The sequence below is a fragment of the Fukomys damarensis genome, unplaced genomic scaffold (assembly GCF_012274545.1).
Source record: "Fukomys damarensis isolate Sample0158 unplaced genomic scaffold, DMR_v1.0_HiC HiC_scaffold_20, whole genome shotgun sequence".
In the NCBI taxonomy this organism is placed as follows: domain Eukaryota; kingdom Metazoa; phylum Chordata; class Mammalia; order Rodentia; family Bathyergidae; genus Fukomys; species Fukomys damarensis.
Window position 1 is genome coordinate 9,274,213 of NW_022900932.1, and position 18,272 is coordinate 9,292,484.

The 18,272-nt window shown below is 47.8% G+C and overlaps 2 protein-coding genes across 8 annotated transcripts in view; one reads left to right on the forward strand and one right to left on the reverse strand.

Moving 5' to 3' along the window:
- Window positions 1-8,564, forward strand: part of Polh (DNA polymerase eta) — a 22,238-nt gene extending 13,674 nt beyond the window's left edge. For all 5 annotated transcript variants that reach the window (XM_010617688.3, XM_010617689.3, XM_010617690.3 and 2 more), the window contains 5 exons: window positions 1,003-1,122; window positions 2,089-2,212; window positions 3,393-3,458; window positions 5,878-6,047; window positions 7,438-8,564. In XM_010617688.3, the coding sequence (XP_010615990.1) occupies window positions 1,003-1,122; window positions 2,089-2,212; window positions 3,393-3,458; window positions 5,878-6,047; window positions 7,438-8,323 (1,366 nt within the window). In that variant the 3' untranslated portion in view covers window positions 8,324-8,564. The remainder of the gene's footprint in view (window positions 1-1,002; window positions 1,123-2,088; window positions 2,213-3,392; window positions 3,459-5,877; window positions 6,048-7,437) is intronic.
- A 52-nt stretch (window positions 8,565-8,616) lies between these two features.
- Window positions 8,617-18,266, reverse strand: Gtpbp2 (GTP binding protein 2). 3 transcript variants are annotated; one of them, XM_010617684.3, is made up of 12 exons: window positions 16,205-16,231; window positions 15,877-16,061; window positions 15,468-15,576; window positions 15,121-15,318; window positions 14,705-14,879; window positions 14,372-14,591; window positions 13,939-14,074; window positions 13,801-13,859; window positions 13,056-13,227; window positions 12,377-12,541; window positions 12,073-12,141; window positions 8,617-8,709 (listed from the first exon to the last, which is right to left on the reverse strand). In XM_010617684.3, the coding sequence occupies exons 2-12, from the start codon at window positions 16,008-16,010 to the stop codon at window positions 8,707-8,709; spliced, it is 1,440 nt and encodes a 479-aa protein (XP_010615986.1). In that variant the 5' UTR covers window positions 16,011-16,061; window positions 16,205-16,231; the 3' UTR covers window positions 8,617-8,706. The 3 variants fall into 3 exon arrangements, with proteins under 3 accessions (XP_010615986.1, XP_033622340.1, XP_010615988.1); XM_010617686.3 differs by lacking the exon at window positions 8,617-8,709 and adding an exon at window positions 18,160-18,266 and having other exon boundaries at window positions 10,972-12,141; XM_033766449.1 differs by lacking the exon at window positions 8,617-8,709 and having other exon boundaries at window positions 10,971-12,141; window positions 14,372-14,524; window positions 14,698-14,879.
- Between the last annotated feature and the right edge of the window lie 6 nt (window positions 18,267-18,272).

The following is an 18,272-nucleotide window of genomic DNA, read 5'->3' on the forward strand; positions in this document are numbered from 1 at the left end:
GAACGTGGGGGTTTTTTTTTTTTTTTTTTTTTTTTTTTTTTTTTTTTTTTTTTTTTTTGGTACCAGGGATTGAACTTGGTTCCTTGCACTTGTGAGGCAGGTGCCAGAGCCACTGAGCTAAATCCCCGGCCCCTAGGCTTTTTTCTTAATGAAGACATTTAATCTTTAATTTTTAAAAAACAAACTGAGTTTTAGCTTTATGTTTTAACTTCTCTCTGGACTTTTTCCTGCTTTTTTTCTTTTTCTTTTTTTGGGGTGCTGGTGTTTGCACCCAGGGTTGACATGAAAGAAACCAATCAAATGAATAAGTTGTGCCTAGCAGTTGTGTGTTCTTGACAAGGACTAATGATATTGTTAGACAAAATATGATGGTTCATGCCAAGAGTAAAAATGCTATCCCAGGATTCACATGAGTATGTGTTAAGTGAATTGTGCAAGTTACCAAAGTTCACACAAAGAACAAAGTTATATGAGAGAGATTTACGACTCCAACATGGGAATTTGTTTTGAACTTTAGCATAATGTAGAGTTGGCTAAGAATTGTAAAGCAGCACTGATTTAGACATGTGGGACAAAGGGGAAAGTGTAGAGAACCAGACTGGTTCCCACTGCTGGCACTGAGAGGAGGCAGCAGTCAGCGAGGTGGATAGTGGACAAATTGCAGGCTGTTCCAAGGCTGGGCTTAAGACTTGTGACCATAGCCTTAGGAAGTAGGAAAGGTTCTAGTCCTTCCCTGGAGTTTAATCCTCAAATTGAAGAGTAGGTCTTGTACAGTTGAAAATTTTACATTCCATTGATAGGTAATCAATGACTGATCTTTAGTTTATGCTATTGTTCTTCCTGGATCCTAATTCCAGAGTACCTGAATTCTCAGCAGATAAAGAATCTACAGGGTTAGTATATCCTCTCATCTTTCCTGCACCTTTTGGAGAGGAGCTGACAGCCAAGAAGGCTTCTGTTTCTAATACTAGATACTTATGATGCCTTTGTCTCCTTTATCAGCCGCAGTCTTGGAGGAAAGCTTGGTGCCTCTGTCATTGAAGTCCTAGGTGTAGAATACATGGGTGAACTGACCCAGTTCACTGAATCCCAGCTCCAGAGTCATTTTGGAGAGAGGAATGGGTAAGTGATTGGTATTGTTTTTCAATCATAACCTTTGCGGAAATACTAAGTTCAGATATAGAAAAAAGCATCTAGTAAAATCTAGACCTCTTTGGCTTAGCATTTGTTCCTTGAGCTAATTTTGCTGGTTGGTCTTTTTTGTTTTAAAGTATTAGGTCAAAGAGGCTGGCAGTGTACCTCAGTGGTAGAACCATGGGTTTGATTTTCAGAACTGCAAAAATAAATAAAATAAAAAATTGGATCACTATAACCTCTCAATCTAGAGTCATGTTTTCATGTGCCTGGGGGGGTTGATAAGAATTCTTACTTTGACGCTGGGGAATTACTGTTACATCATTTATATATGCTAATTTGTTGATGTCCTTTTATTTGGTACTGGGAATCAAACTCAGCAAACTCAAGCAAACTTCTGCTTGCGAGGCAGCCAAGGTGCCACTGAGCTAAATCCCTGGCTTGGTGTTCCCTTAAAAATCCTTAAATCTTTTTTTTGGTACCGGGGATCGAACTCAGGTCCTAGCGCTTGCATGTCAGGTGGCGGAAGCACTGAGCCAAATCCCTGGCCCTTTTAAAATCCTTAAATCTAATAAATGGGGGAAAGGGGCTGGAGATTTAGCTCAGTGGTGCCAGCGCCTGCTTGGCAAGTAAGTGCAAGGTCCTGAGTTTGATCCCCAGTTCCACAAAAAAGAAAAAGAAAGAAAGAAAGAAGGGAAAAATGAAAAACCTTGGGGATATGAACTGGTGGCTTGCTTGGCACTTTTCTCAAAATACAGATAAGTTGGTTTTAGAAAATATTGCTATCCTTGCCAGGATCTTGCACTATAATCACTTGATAAGGGCAGGGGTTCTATCAGAGGTGACAATTTGGACACATTTTTCTTTTGTTATGAAAAGGATAAAAAGGTGATATTAGTTTAACAAGAATAATCATTCACTTTCACCTGAAAGTGTTCTTGTTGGTTTTATTAGGTCTTGGCTGTATGCCATGTGCCGAGGAATCGAACATGATCCAGTTAAACCCAGGCAGCTACCCAAAACGATTGGCTGTAGCAAGAACTTCCCAGGAAAAACTGCTCTGGCTACTAGGGAACAGGTGAGCAGGCAGTCTAACAGAGAACTGCCTTTTTTGTTTGTGGTGCTGAAGATTGAACCCAGGCCTTGTTCCCTCTAGGCAAGGCCTATACCACTGAGCTACCTGCCATTTTAAGAACTGCCTCTGTTGTGTGTGTATATGTGATATGGGATTGGACCCAGGAGAGCTCTACCTCTGAGCTATATCCTAGCCCTTTTTTATTTTGAGACAGGGTCTTCACTGAGTTGCCCAAGCTGGCCTCAAACTTAGAATCTTCCCATTTTAGCTTCCTGAATAACTGGGAGTACAGACATGTGCCACCATGCCTAGGTCAATGCTGCTGCTTTTAAACGGGTTGGTGGGTAGATTTTGGTAGCTATGGAATGTATTTTGGGGTTTTTTTGTTTAATTTATTTTGAGATTGGATCTCACTAAGTCACCAGGTTTCCTGGGCTGGGCTCAAACTTGTGATGTTCCTTCCTCAGCTTCCCAGAGTGCTGGAATTACATGCATATGTCCCCAAATCTGGCTTGAAGTTTAATAGGTCAGTTTATTTTTTGTTTTGAAATTTATTAGTTTAACTTGTGATTTACTTGTTTTTCCTTTCTTAAAAAGAAATAAGCTGGGCATGGTGGTGCATGCCTATAATCCCAGAATTTGGGAAGCTGAGTCAGGAGGATCACCTTGTGTTCAAAGCCAGCCTAGGCTACATAGTGAGTTCAAGGCCAGCCTGAACAGCATAGCAAGATCCTGTCTCAAAAATGAATAAAATAGAATTGATTAAAGTTTCTCATTTTTTTGCAAGGTGGAAACTTTTTTTTTTAAGGCAGGGTCTTGCTGGGTAGCACAGGCTGCCCTTGAACTCACAGGGATTCCTCCTCACCTTTGGTAAGATTATAAGTGTAAGCCACTACACCCAGCAAGCAGGTGGAAACTTGGAAAGCCTGGGATATTGTGCCTTGGTTGAGGTCTTTATTTTCTTAGTGCTGGAAGAAGGCTGAAATGCATCAAGATGACATGCCAGCAGAAAAAGAAAGTTAACTTAGACTGGGACAGGACAATACTGATTTTGATGATCTAATCATGGGGGAGCCATTGGTACACAGATTCCTTTGGGTTAGAACCGAGCAAATCCACTATCTAGTGCTATAAGAAACCTAGTTTATTTAAGTGAAAGATTAATATTGCAATACCTTCTTAGGTCCAGTGGTGGCTGCTGCAGTTAGCCCAGGAATTGGAGGAAAGACTGACGAAAGACCAGACTGATGTACGGTTCTCTTTATTTATTTCTGGGGTGGGTTTTGGAATTTATGTTGTTGTTCTTATTTGTTTTGGGGTATTTTTATTTGAGACAAAATCTCACTATGTAGCCCAGGCTGGCCTTAAACTTGTGATCCTTCTTTCTCAGCCTCCTGAATGCTGGGATCACAGGCATGCACCAACACACCCAGCTGGTTTTGGAATTTAAACTAATTCTTAACTTTATGGAACAGGAGCGAAAATAGAAAAAAGCCCGGCGTGTTGGTGCATGCATGTAGTTCCAGCACTTGGGGAGGCTGAGGCAGGAGGATTGCCATGAATTCAAGGCCAGCCTGAACTATATATAGTGAGATCCAGTTTTTTAAAAAAAAAAGGCATTAGCCTAGGAGAGTTTAAGAAATCTTTCAGCATAGTTATAAAACTCAACTCTTTGAAAGCTTTATTCTGTGAACCTGCAGTTTGTCTCTGCCCCATCTCTGTCGTTACAGCTCACCTCTACTTTTTCAGATTTTCTTATCTAACTTCTCTGCAAGCCTGATAAATAGTGATCTTTGACCCCACATAATAGCCAGTGAGGTACAGGGGATGGATTCCTGGAGGTGGATGTGTCTGTAAGCTTCAGAGGACTTTAAGATTTTTTTTTTTGTTGTTTTTTGTTTTTTATTTTAGCTTTAGAGGATTTTATAGCCTAGCAGATCCTGTGACATCACTGTTAGACCATTCCAGTGACGTCCCTTTCCATGCTGAGGATTTCTCTCTAATACTATGAATCTGATTGCCCACTGACTCCTGCCCCACCCCACCCCTCTGGTCTCAGCCCATGCCCCCTTTTCTCTAACACCAGGAAAGCAAGTGGCTGAGCACCTCTGCACTGCTGTATCCATGCCCCAGGAGTTTTAACCCCTCTGCCTGGATTTGCTCCCTGCTAGGATGCTGCTCCCGGAGGCTCCCCCTGATCCTTACAGCAGCAGCCTCTATCAGCTCTGCCTGGCCCAGGCCATTTCCATTACATTTGCCTGCTTTGTGTTTATTGTTCACAGCTCCAGTTACCATGAGAGCCATAAGGTCTGCACTTTATCCCATTCTCTCCTACCTCTTCTCTTTGTCTTTCTTCAGAGATGCATGGCAGGTGTTAGTTTTAGAAAGATGGCTTTGAGCTAGCCTTTAATCTCAGCATTCAGAAGGCTGAGGCAGGAAGATTGTCACAAGTTTGAGACCAACCTGGGCCACATAGTGAGTTCAAGGTCAGCCTGAACTACAAAGCAAGACCCTGTCTCAAAAAAAAACAAAAGAAAGATGGCTTTGTGAACAGGGACTCCTTTGTGATTGTCTGATTATATTCTGTCAAGATATGGAAATCTTCACAAATGGATTCTCATCCCTAAAGTAGTTGTGCTCATTGGATTGTTTGCCTTAAGCATTTCTTTTCCGTGCATCTTTTGGTTTTTGAGGAGATCCTCAGGTAGCCTTTTACCTCCTTACATTTCTACCTCTTGACTTTTCAATCTGCTGAGCATTGGGTATGGAAATGTCACTGACATCTCTGTGGAGGGCTGAGGAGGAGATGCTGGTGGGCACTTCTGCTGTATGGATAAGGGTATCAGGGCACAAAAGCCCTAACTGAAAACTAGACCATTATTCAGTTGTGGCATCCTAGCTTTCAGACAAGTACTTTCTTAAACCATTTTTTTCAGTATCGAAATAGAATATGGTGTGTTTATTTTTTATTTTGAGACAAGGTCTATGTAGTTCAGTCTGGCCTAAAACACTGATCTTCCTGCCTCAGCCTCCCAAGTGCTGAGATTACAGGTGTGCGCTACCATATCCAATTTATAATCTTCTTGCTTGGACACTATAAGAAAACTTTCAGGAGGGTCTCATCTTCATTTATTCTGTTCTATTCCCATCATCTATTAACATGGCCTAGATATTTTACTGTTCTATCATCCAAATTATGTCTTGTTCAGTTTTTCCAAAAATAGCACAAAAGGGCCAGGGATTTAGCACAGTGGTTCCGCTGCCTGCCTCGCAAGTGCAAAGACCTGAGTTCGATCCCTGGTACCAAAAAAAAAAAAAAAAGGCCAAAATAGCACAAAAATTTTGAGCTATTTTTAATTCAGAAAATGTGCTTATATAGTATAAAATCTGTACTACTAATGCATAAGAAATAGGAAAACAGGAATTGTTTTTGCATCCCTCCCAAACCCAGAGTCCTGTACACCACTGGCACTCAGTACACACTTGCATTTTATACAGGCACTGGAATAGTTTCATTCTTTGCTTACTAACACCATAGCCTTAAATTTTAAATGTACTGTTTTCAAACCATTCTGTCGCCCTGATTCTAACTCCTTCTGCACTTGATTATATAGAACCCAGATGCTCTAGATAACTTTATCTCGGTCTTAACCTTTTTCTACCCACAGAATGACAGGGTGGCCACCCAGCTGGTTGTGAGCATCCGTGTGCAAGGAGACAAACGTCTGAGCAGCTTGCGCCGCTGCTGTGCCCTCACCCGCTATGACGCTCACAAGATGAGCCAGGATGCGTTTGCTGTCATCAGGAACTGTAACACTTCAGGAATCCAGACTGAATGGTGAAGCTTCTAGCTCAACTTCTCGGAAGAAATGCATGCCTTGAGTGCTAAAGCTAGTGGGCTTCCTGGCTCTTGCAGCCAGGGTGGGCAATTTGTGATTTGGACTGGCAGCACCGATTACAGAAGGAAATGGTCACTAAGGGAGAGAAAATAGTAAAAAACCCAGAAACAAAGTTGTCAGATACAGCTTCCTAGCCTCCATTTGGTGCCTTCCAGCTCCCCAGGGCAGGTTCAAAGGCAAAGAGAACCAGTATTTTCTCAGCCTTCATTGGTTGTGCTTGGAGAATACAGTTCAAGGTTCTGGAATACTTAGGAACTTGGCTCTCAGCTATTTGATTGTTCCATCCTAAACACTGAGACAAAAATATCTGATGACCAAACTTAAAGGAGGAAAGGTTTATTTTGGCTCACAGTTTGTAGAGGTTCAGTCAATAGCTGGCTGGCTCTAAGGTAGGGTGGTGGGGCAGAGAAACAGTTTGTGGCAGGCAGAAGGCGGCAAGGCAGCAAATGATGAGCAAAACAGCAAGTGACAAGCAGCAGCCCTTCTCTCTCATGTTTTATCCAGGTGGCATGCCTCGTTATCCACCCCCAGAACTATGCCAAACCAGTCAGTGGTCTAATTTAGTAATCACACTCCCTTGATCCCAGCATCACACACTTAGTCCTAGGATCACATCACACACTCTAGGTCCAGCCACCTCTGAAAAGCCCCACCTATGACTGCATGAGGCTTTGGGGGGAACATCTAGACATAAGTCATAACAGCATCTTTCATACTTAGAAAAGTGACCATTATTCACTGATAATCTTCACCATCCCAGCTCAGTTACAAGTTCTACTGGCATTATACCAAATATATTCAAACTTCCCCTTTGTTAGACATGAAATATAACCAAAAATATGGTAAAGCCTGATTTGGGGGCATGTTCATTTTCTGTCTAGATGATGATTTTTAGGACTGGAATCCCTTACTTAACATAACCTGTTACTTTTTTTAAAAAAGGATTTCTAAGCGTGGGGTGCACGCCTTATAATCCCAGCACTTGAGAGGCTGAGCCAGGAGGATCACCATGAGTTCAAAGCCAGCCTGGGCTACACAGTGAGTTCAAGGCCAGCCTGAACTACATAGACCCTGTCTCAAAAAAAAAAAAAAAAAAAAAGTTCATCTCCTGGCAATACTATATGTAGATACCTATAATTTGATGAGGTCTCTAAAACTGGAGCCTTTGGTCTCTACTTAGAATAATTCACTGAGCCAGGTATAGTAATACATACTTGAAATCCCAGCACTCTGGGAGCCTGACCCAGAACCCTAGTCATTTGTGAACTGAATTGAGTCTCTGAAACAGTGATCTGTTGCTAATATCTGTGCTCCTTCTCTGTTATACAGGTACCCTCCCCTGACAATGGTCTTCCTCTGTGCTACGAAGTTCTCTGTCTCTGCCCCTGCATCTTGTACAGATATCACTGCCTTCCTGAGCAGTGACGCAGGTTCTCTATTGCCAGTCACCAACCTGGAAGCCAAGACCCAGGGAAGTGACCCAGTGGTGATAGCCACCAAGAAAGCAACCACCTCTCTGGAATCATTCTTCCAAAAAGCTGCAGAGAAGCAGAAAGTTAGAGAAGCTTCATGTTCACCTCTTACTGCTGCTACCCAGACACCGACAAGCAAGTTACCATTCAAGCCCCCTTTACTTTTCCAGACCAGTTGGACGACAGGCATGGAACCCTTCTTTAAGCAGAAGAGTCTGCTTCTAAAGCAGAAACAGCTCAGTAATTCTTCAGTGTCTTTGCCTCCACAAAACTCACAGGCCAACTCTAAAGGATCACCCAGCTATTTTCCAACAGAGCATTCAGAGGGTGCCCCTGCTTGTGACAGACCACTGAAGCTGGCCTCCTGTAAGGCAGTTTCTAGAGAGGAGGATCTGACACAAAAAAGCCTAGCAATGCCTGCGTTTTCAGTTCTCGAGTCTCTAGAGGTGGCCCCAAAGGCAGTGGCTACCTCCCATCTTTTAGCTGCTGAGGACCAGCTGCCCTGTGACAAGTGTGGCTCCCTGCTTCCAGTGTGGGAGATGCCAGAACACATGGACTACCATTTTGCATTGGAATTGCAGAAATCCTTTCTGCAGCAGCAGTCCTCAACTCCCCAGGCTGTTCCAGCTGTGTCTCCTCAAGGGAAAAGAAACCCCAAGAGCCCCTTGGCCTGTAGTAATAAACGTCCCCGGCCCGAGGGCATGCAGACATTGGAATCATTTTTTAAACCGTTAACACATTAATGCTGCCCTCAGGCTTGCTGTAGGGTTTTAATATTTTGCCTGTAACCTGGGAGATGGAAATACATTCATTATTTAAGGATATCTATAATGATGAAAACTTTTTTTTTTGTTATGGGGATCGAACTCAGGACCTTGTGCTTGTGAGGCTGGTGGCACCACTGAGCTAAATCCCCGGCACAATGAATTTAATACAAAAACAAAACTAGGAATTGCTAAAGGATTCGAGTTTTTAATCTTTAGAGTTTAGGGAGGCTGTGTCATAAAAGTTATATGGGCCTGGAGCCCAAGAGACCTGGTTCCAAGCCTCCCTCTGCTTCTTGTTCCCAGAATGGTGTCGCTTTCTTCACTTTTTCCTCTGTGGACTGACATCATCACCTTATGGATTACTGAAGATTTAAAAGTATGTATTAATTGCCTCATTGAAAGATGGCACAGAGAAGAAACTGACTAAAAGAAGGTTAAAAATATTTGCCTGGCTCTGTGATAGGCAGGTCAGATGACACCTTGATCAGAATTCTGGATTTTCTACCCCTGCATGTTGATATAGAATGAGACCACTTCATGCTCAGAACTAGAGCAGTACCAGCCTTGCCAAAGGACTTGCTGGAAAGAACCAGAATCTGCATGTTTATAGAACTTCCTCATGTATCTTTGACTTTTAGAAACCCCAACCTCTAGGCTTCCAGAGGTCAGGTTTGTAGAAGACATGACATTTCCTAAAACCCAAAGCACAAATTTCAGAATAAGTGCTTGGGACTTTGTGATCTCTGGCATGTTCTGTTCCACAATGAAGTATAAACATTGAGCTTAGAGTTTTGAATTCATATGATAGCTTTATGTCCACATCTGTTAGTACCATTTTTATTTTTGTGCTGCTAGGTCAAACCCAGGGCCTGTTTGTGCTAGGCAAGCACTCCACTGATCTGTAGCTCCAGTACTAGTACTTTTTGGGTATTTAGTTTTGGGGATACTGGAGATTGAACAGGGCCTCCACGCTGAACTCCATTCACAGCCTTTAATTTTTTGAGACAGAGTCTCAAGTTGCCCAGGCTGGGCTGGACCTTGAAATCTTCCCGTCTCAGCCTTCCAGAATGCTGGGATTGTACTTCAGTGCCACTGTGTCTGGCTTTAGTACTATATTTTTAGTATCTCCATTCTTATGGTTGAGAAGTCAGCTCTTTGGGCTTCTCTGATAAGAGGAGCCTTGAATTACACCTGGTACCAAAAAAAATGAAGAGCTAAGCAAGGTGCAGGTACATTACATGGGTGGGGAGAATGGTGTACATGTAACCTTCCCATATGCACAGACAAAGCAGTAGTGTTTAGTACATTTATAAATTGGAGGACTGTAATTTGAAGGACAAAAGCCACTGGACCTAGCAGAAAATTTTTTCCTTTGAAAATATTTTCCATTTTTATGGCACTTAAAAAGATAATCGCGGGCTGGGGATTTAGCTCAGCGGTTTGGTGGCCTGCCTTGCAAGCGCAAGGACCCGAGTTCAATCCCTGGTACCAAAAAAAAAAAAAGAAGATAATCGATGTGAGCTTTTTTTCTGTTAGATTTGTAGCTTCTTAAAGGGAGGAATGGTTCATGGTGCCCGACACATAAGTAGTAGTATTCTTTGGTTGAATGTTTAGAGGGACACATTTAGATCTGATGACCAATAAAAATGAACAGACTCCTTGCAGCCCTGCCTTAGATGTTCTCCTCCCCCTAAATGTTCCATTAATGTAGCAAAGTGGCTCAGTAATTCCTAGAGGAGTCTTATTCAATACTGAGATGGGATTTTTCCAACACTGGGTTTCGTAATTAAGGAAAAAGATATGTGAACAGCTGTGAGTGGAGCATTCATTTCTCAGCTGCTCTGCAGATCGAGTTGAATATTTCCTATAGTTGGGCTGGTATGAGGGAGCGCTACACAAAAGTAATGTGGTTGGAAGTCAGGTTCACTGGTCTTGGAGAAGTCCAAGCTGGTAGAGCACGTGGGTGGCAGTGTGAGTGGCACACCTTGTTTTCTGGGAAGCCAGCCCTGCCCAGCACACGAGTGGAGTCTGTCCAATGGACAGGCATGCAAAGGTCAGCGCTAGGTGACAGCCATAGTACCTTCTTGCTTCCTTCCTGCCATTTAACAGCAACTGCAGAGAAAGAAGGAAGCACTCTGCTTCTTGTACAGCAAGTTCTTCAGCCACAGGCTTCTTCATAGCAAGCTACAGCACAGGTATTTTTAAAAGCAGCGGATCCTGCGCGGTGGGGAAGATTTCACTAGAGGTAGAATGCCACACAGGACCATGGGCCACATTTATCATGCTATTTTGCCACAGTCAGAGCTCAAAATGTCATCTGTTTCCTGTAACTGACAAGTGGCCAACTCAAACACAGAGTGACTGCTTATCTGAGATGAAAGGGCCTGTTTCACTTTCTGCTTTGCTCAACTATACACGACAGGTGGGAGCACACGGTTAGGACTCTGAGCACTGATCTTGTAGTGGGGACAGAATGGTGAGCAGGGTGATGGATGAGTTCTTTCCCTCAGGGCTTGGCAACAATTGGTCTCACCCATCTAATCCCCGGGAAGACTCCAGCTCTGGAAGTGAGCCTGGTCTTAAGCATAAGCACAATGTATTCAATAAAACATTTTTATTCTGTACAGTGTATATGTGTATTTAAATATACATATATATATATGTATCTATATACACATATATATATTATTTTTTGCAGAGAAACCTCAATCAACAAATCCCTGAGTCCACGGAAACCCAGGACACTAACAAAGGGAAAGGAGGTGTCTGTACCTAAAGCTGTACCTAAAGAATAGGAAATAGGGTAAATTCTTTCCCTTTCCTCCTGGTTCCCTGCAACAGAGGGAAGGGGACAGGCACTACAAATTACTAAAATGAGGTTTATGTTGGAGAGGAAGTAGGGTGAGGATGGAAGGGTATGGAACTGTGGGTCGGATCCCCCAGCCACAGGTCTGAGAAGGTAAAACACTACTTGAGGGCTGACAGACAACTGCAGAGGGAAGGACGAGACTGAGTGACATGCAGCTGGCCTTTGGTATGCCAGGCCTTGGCCCAGCAGCCCCACACCTGGGCCAGCACGACAAATAGCACCTGTGGGGCCTGTGACAGTAGGGCTAGGGACAGGAAATAAAGCTGAGGAACAGGCCCCAGGTCTCAGCACAGTATACGTGGGAGCACTGCCATTCAGTGTCTTTTGTCCACAGTCAGTGAGAAATGGGCAACTTACATGGCCTTAAGAAGAGGTATAGAAAAAGAAGCGCTTTGAAGGGCCACCTCAGCTGTGACAATTCATGAAGTGCAAGGATCACACTGGTGACTCACACCCAGTCCTGGTAGTGGGCCAAGGTGGCTGTAGTCAGTACCTTCCAGTAGGCAGGCCACAGGGTTGCCAGGGCAGACAGCAGCTGGGCACCACCCTCAATTCCGTCTTCTCCCACAGGACTGCCCTCCCTGCCTCACCAAGCCTGACACCTCTCCAGAAAGGTGACAGGAAGCAGGTGGCAGAGAGCACCCCTCTTTCCCAAGCCTATTAACACTAACAGCCACCATTAAGGGGGCAGCTTGGCCGGAAGTCACCTTATGTATTGGGACAGCAACAACTGCCCTGCCTGGAGGACTTAGAAGCCCATGTTGGCCTGGGCTTCACCTGCTGAAATGGCTTGCACATCGGTGACATGGCCGATGCCCTTGGTGACACCCTCCCGGAACAGCAGCTTGGCGCCCACCTTCAGGTACTCAGGATGTTTCAGGAAGCGGAAACGAACCACTGCCTTCTCTCCCGTCCGCAGCTTGTCCTGCAGCAGAGAAGTGGACACTGCTTAGGCAGTGCTTACCATGCCATTCCCACCACCCTGGCTCTCTACCCTCAGGGCCTCTGTGTGGACTGCTGCTGGGATCCCCAAGCGGGCTTCTGTTCCCTCCATGGGAACAGGGACTTCTGCAGCAAATCTGAGCTTGGGCCTCTATTTTTCTTGAGGCAGTATTCTGACTTTTTCCTGGAGAAGGGAGGTGTGGGTGGGTCCCTCTTACCTTGGCATGGATCTTTTCCACCACAGCTGTCTGACGGACATTGCCCACGTGTACTGTCACCTGGAATCCTCGTCGGAAGGTGGTGGCATGAAACAGTAGGACTATTTCTGCCTCGAACACTGAGCAAATGATGGGGTTCATCTCGGGGCTCACCATCACCATGCCCTAGGGAGGCACAGCCCCCAGGCAGACCTGGCATCAGACCCTCTCTCCTGGTCTCCCCATACCCTTGTAGTTCCTGAATTAATTCTCCTTCGTGACTCCCAACCCAGAGACTTCTGAAGACAACATTCCAGACTCTAGGAGGGCATTCTCACCCACCTCCCATGTCCTCTGTCCACCAAAGCTTTGTGGTTTTAGGGTCCTAGGCATTTGGCTTGCACCACAATGATTCAGACAGCCATCTGGGCTTTGTGAGGGTTGTATTTTTCACACGTGGGTCTGTGTAACCAGACCTTAAGCTTCTAGGGTCAGGGCCTGCATTCTTTTTTTATTTTTTATTTTTTTTTGGTACCAGGGATCAAACCCAGGACCTTGCGCTTGCAAGGCAGGTGCAGTGCCACTGAGCTAAATCCCGGCCCCTGGGCCTGCATTATTTTGAATTGCTCTGAATATCTCAGACAGTTGGCCCTTGTCAGTAGTCAGCTCCCAGAACTTCCCTGCCCTCTGATCCCCTCACCTTTCGAAGGAGGGCGCGGTCAAAGTCCCCGAGGGCCAGTGTTGCAGCCTGCCCAGCCCGAAGCACCCGGCAGGCTGAGCGGTTGCGTTGGATGCTGCACACCCTCAGCTCCAGGAAACAGCCATCGTCAGTGGGGCCCACCACCAGCTGGTCACCCTCACGGCAGATCCCGCTGCAGCCCAGAGGGCAGGGCAAAGGGTCAGCCTGGGGTCCCCTGCCTGCTTCGCTAGGGTCACACTGAGCATGCTTTCCCTTCCGGGGCTGGGTTCCTCAAGTAGGGACAGGAGCCCTAACTCAGACTCGGATATGAGGTGGCTGCCCGGCTGGCCCGGCATTCACTCTGAAGGCTGACACCAGAAGAGGCTGCAGTGACAGCTCCAGTGGGGCACCCGCGGCCTGGTAACACCCAACACCTGGTCCCTGCGTGAGCAAGTGGTCCCCTTGGGTTTCACCCTGTGCTCTGGCTGTCCTTTTCTCGGTTTCCTATGCGAGACGAAGTCAGCTGAACATGCTCTAGGTGTCGTCCTGTGGCCCACGACCCACACTTCTCCCTCAGGGGCCTGGAGAGTCCCAGGAGGCAGCGCTAAGTGACCAGCTTCCAGATGTCCACTAGTGAAAGCCTAATCTGCAAGCAAGGATTCCTGAGGCAGGCTGTTTAGCTCCAGGGGCTCCTCCTTTGGGCCAGGATGTCTGCGTACAGGGCTACGAGAGGGCGGAGTGGGTAGTAGCAAACAAGGCACTTCACCTGGAAAGTGTGCCTCCAACGACAGTCCCCACCTCTGGCACTGTGTAGATTTCATCCACCTGGAGCCAAGAAAAGTGTCACTGTCCTGCCCAGTAGGGCCGGCAGGTCCAGCAGCTCTCCTCGCCCTGGGCCTGATACCTGGAATTCTGTCAGCTGCTGCATGAGCTCCTCCTGCTCTTTGCTGTTGGTGAGCGGGGGCAGGATGTTCAAGAAGACTTTGAGGAGGTCCAGACTCTCCCCAGACACGCTGGACAGCGTGAAGATGGGGGTGACACTGCACGGGGAGGCACGGAAGGGGCAGGTGAGGGAAGGCTGGCAGGAAACAGAGGCCAGGGCCCACACGGAGAGGGGAGCTTTTCTCAGGGAAGCCAAGGAAACAGCAAACATCTCCAGGGTCCCCAGCATCAGGAAAGCTCCAGGTGGGCTCGGGACGGAGCCAGAAGCCCTTCAGAGGAACTCCCATAGTCCCAAGCTGGAAAGGCTGCAGAACTGGGGCACAGCTGGCCTGGCCCTGAGGGGTCCCCATGCAGCCTCCCCTGTGGATCAGGGCTTCCAAGTAAGACACACTTACTTGGGTGACTGTGCAAACTGCTGGGCAGCAGTAACAGCATCGTCCTCAGAGGTGACCAGCATAGGGACTTTATGGCAGCCAGGCTGCTTGAGGACCCGCTCTAGCTGGCGTACTGTCCTCTCCACTGTGGTCTTGGCACACAGGTCCACCTTGCTGACCACAATGAAGAAGGGAACTTTCAGGGCCAGCGCCAGCCCCAGATGCTCCCTTGTAGTGCCAGCTGCTCACAAAAGGGCACGCAGCGAGAGAAGAGGGAGAGGCATGTTGGTGTGGCTCCCAGGGCAGGGACAGTCGGCACCTCCCTTCAGCCCTGTCCCCACTGACACCTCATACCAATCCCTGTGTTGGCGCTGACGAGGAGCAGGGCACAGTCGGGACAGTAGGAGGTGAGGCCGAAGATCGTGGTATGCAGGTACTTGTGGTGGCCAGCCAGGTCGATGAAGGTGATCATCTTGGAGCTGCTCTCACAGATCTCCTCTGCCGTCCGAGAGTCGCTGTAATTCACCACCTGGCCCGGGGCCCAGGGTCTCAGTGCCCTGCAAGCCCTCAACCCTTTGTGTGCCAGGACCTAAGCCAGTCCCTGGGAGCCCTGCCTTTCAGCCCTGAGTCCCACTTTCCATTGAGCTCAGCTGACTCTCCATTTTCATCCTAAGAGGGAAAGAGCTTGCTCTTGTTCCCTGGAGATTTGTCTACACTCCGCCCCGGCCTCCTCAGAGTCAGCCCCACTGGATCCCGCTGATCCCATGCACCTCTCCTTTGCTGTTAAAGCCCAGGATCTCGAAGCTGATGCTAGAGGTCCGGCCAGACTGAATCTCATGCAGGTGGCGGAAAAGGTTCAGCCGGGCCCGGCCCCGCCCGTTGTCCAGTTCACCCTGGGTCAGGACTCCCAGCAGGGTCGACTTCCCTGAATCCACATTCCCTAGGACAGCCACGCGGAGGTCTAGGAACTGTGAACAGACGGCAGTGGTAAGGGGTCTGGGCTCCACTTTCAGAGAAGGGTAAGAGTGAGAGATGATGTAGACACGCCAGGACCCCAGCCAGGTAAGAACATGCCCACCAGTGGGAAATCTTTAGGGGCAGGAGGGCACACACTCACCTGCTGGTTGTCGGGGACCTTTCGCACCAGCACCTCAGTGATCTTCCGGGGTGTGTCACTGTCATAGTCTACTTCTCGCTCCCGGAGGACAGTGATGTCCGCCCCAACCCTGTCACAGCAAGGCCACAGCTGCTGTATTTCACAGGGACTCCCATCATTCCAGCCTGGCCCTGGACCTTCCTGTACCTCTCATCTACCGAGTTCCCTCCAATCTGCCCCCATCCACAGTCCCTCTAAGGCACAGTAATGAACAAGAAAATGTATGTTTAATCAAGGGGCAGAAAGGCCCAGATCCAGGGAGGAGCTGTACTTGGGCCCTGACTCAAGGGACAGAGCAGCAGGAAATTCCCACTCAGCCCATAAGCCCTGGTGATGGGTCCCCTGAGTTAGGAAGGAAAGGGGGGCATACTTCTCTGCCATCCGGTGCAGGGTCTTGAGGGAGGCCCGCATCTCCTCCTCAGCCAGCCCCACCAGCAGCCCATTGTCCTCCACCCCGATCTGGTAGACAGCCTCACCGCGTCCCTCCTGGAGCCGCCACTTCATCTGTGTTACCAGATGCTCGAAGCGGTACTGGGATGGGTTCACCAGCTTCAGCTTAAGGACGGTAGGGAATCATGGAAGGCAAAATCAGAGGTGTCTCAAATGCACATGGTCTCTACTTATCTTTCCTCAGGGACCAGGACTTTCCCTGTCCCCCAAATACTGACTCCCCTGTTCTTCCCCAGCCTAAGACTCACTTTATATTCGATGTTTCCATCTTCTGCCTGAAAAAAAAAACAGGGCACAGTTAGCACAGCATCAGACCAATCCCCACTTCCCTGCAGGTCCCACTGGGCCCAGGCAGAGACAGCAGGGCCCAGGGCACCAGCTTAGGCCAGTGCCAGGAAGGTCAGGGCAGGTAAGCCCTTAGCTTCGAAGTGGCCTGTTTGAAGGAGGCAAATAAAAGGACACAGTGAGTCCCCCACTTAAGCCAGGAAAGGAACCCCAACCTCTCCCTTACTCCCTGATCACAAGACCACTCCTTCTCCCCAAGAACTAAAGCTGCTCTTCCCAGAGGTCTATGTCTCCTCAGTGCCAGGCTATTGAAGTCTTTTTTGCTACTGATCAGGAAACAACATTTCCTTCCTGCCCACTCCTTGTAGCTGATGTCATCAAGTGTAAGAGGCTGCAAGAGGTTTTGGGCCAGGGAAACACCATTTCCTTCCCGCCCAATCCTTGCAGCTGATGTTCAAGTGTAAGAGGCTGCAAGAGGTTTTGGGCCAGGGCCAAAGGGTGAGCTCAGAACCGGTCACTTGAACCTCAAGGCAAGGGAGCCCCAGGTGAGAAAGGATCAGAACTCCAAAGTTGGGACCAATAAGCAGAGCACAGTGTCAAACACCTGTGACCCTAGCACTTGAGGAGGCTGAGGCAGAAGGATAGCTGTGAGTTTAAGGCCAGCCTGAATTACATAGTGAGACCCTGTCTCAAACCAAAACCAAAACCAAAACCAAAACTACAAGTTGGGGCTGAGGTGAGCAAAAGCAACTCAGAAAATGTAACAAAGGGGACAGGATCCATAAACCAGACTCATGACAGCTTTTACGGCTTGTCCCCTAATCCTCACATCTCAGCTAAGGGGAAATCCTGAACCCACCCCACAGTCTTCTCTCCCTCCCCTGGGTTGTAACACAGCACAGAGCATCCTTTGGTCTGAGTTTTCTCCTCTCAGGTGCAAAAGGTTGTGGGCTTTGCCTTTTCTGCCATCTGCATTTCTGTACCCCTTCTCTCTGGCTATTTTTTGTTTCCTCTCCCTCCTCCTGAATTCATTCTGTTCCTTTTGGCCCTAAATAGGTGGTCTGCACCCCTCCCCTTCTCCATATGGGGTGTACACAAGATATTTCTTCAACAAAGACCTTTCTAAATGGGCCCTCATATCATTCTGCTGAGGGTGGAGGATCAAGAAGGTTGGCTTAAAAAACGTGTTCAAAGATGACAGGCTAAGCCAATGTTCTTCAAGCTTAGCCTCATGTCAGCAGCATTAGCATCATATGCAGATTGGTAAGAAATGTAGATTCTCAGGCCATCCTTTGCCTAATAGAAATTCTAGGAGTAGGGCCTGCAATCCGGGGTGACAGGTACACGCTAAAGTTTGACTGGTTTAGGTGCCTCCCCTGGATCCTGTCTCCAGAAGGAGGGACAAAGTAGCAGTTGCTCTTTGCTTTAAGGACAGATGGAGCAGTAGGCTGTTCTCTGTCTCCTCTCCTTCCGGACAGGCAAAGGGCAGAGGACCAGCCTGTCTCAGGTTTTATGTGGACGGTGTACTAAGGGCAGGGAAAGAACATGCAGCTCTCTTCTCCATACTTCTCTCTCCCTGGGAACAAGTTTGGAGAAAGTCTTGGTTCCCCTGCCGGCCTCCCCAGGAGCAGCACAAGTAGGGGGTGCCCCATTCCACCCACTCTTCCCTCTCCCCGCTTCTGGGCGATCGCGGTAAGAAAGGTATCTTATTCCCTCCCAGAGGTCCTAGCACCCAGGCGAGGTCCAATCCTTGAGCCTGCTCCCCGGTGTCCGGGACCGGAAAGACGGTCCCCCCCAAACCCCTCTCCCCAGGGTACCGATCCAGGAAGGGGAATCGGCGCTCTCCGTCCCGCCTCCCCAGGGTGCCGGGTCGGGAAGGTGCAATTCCCTGTAGTTCCGACGCTTTCCGAAGGTTCACCTCTGGGGGCAGGTACGGGGGGTTGTTGGCTTTGCCGCTTCGATTCCTTCCGTTCTTCTTCTTCCCCTTTGGGCCCCCGCAGCCGCTACCGCCGCCAGCCCCCCGCGCCTTGA

Bases quoted from the DNA above. Each gene is read 5' to 3' on its own strand.
- Gtpbp2 (XM_010617686.3), bottom strand. From the start codon at position 16,010: ATGAAGTGGCGGCTCCAGGAGGGACGCGGTGAGGCTGTCTACCAGATC. The intron at 15,319-15,467 runs GTGAGTGTGTGC...GTCTGTTCACAG, and splicing joins AGGTCCCCGACAACCAGCAG to TTCCTAGACCTCCGCGTGGC. The intron at 14,592-14,704 runs GTATGAGGTGTC...TTTTGTGAGCAG, and splicing joins CAGCGCCAACACAGGGATTG to CTGGCACTACAAGGGAGCAT.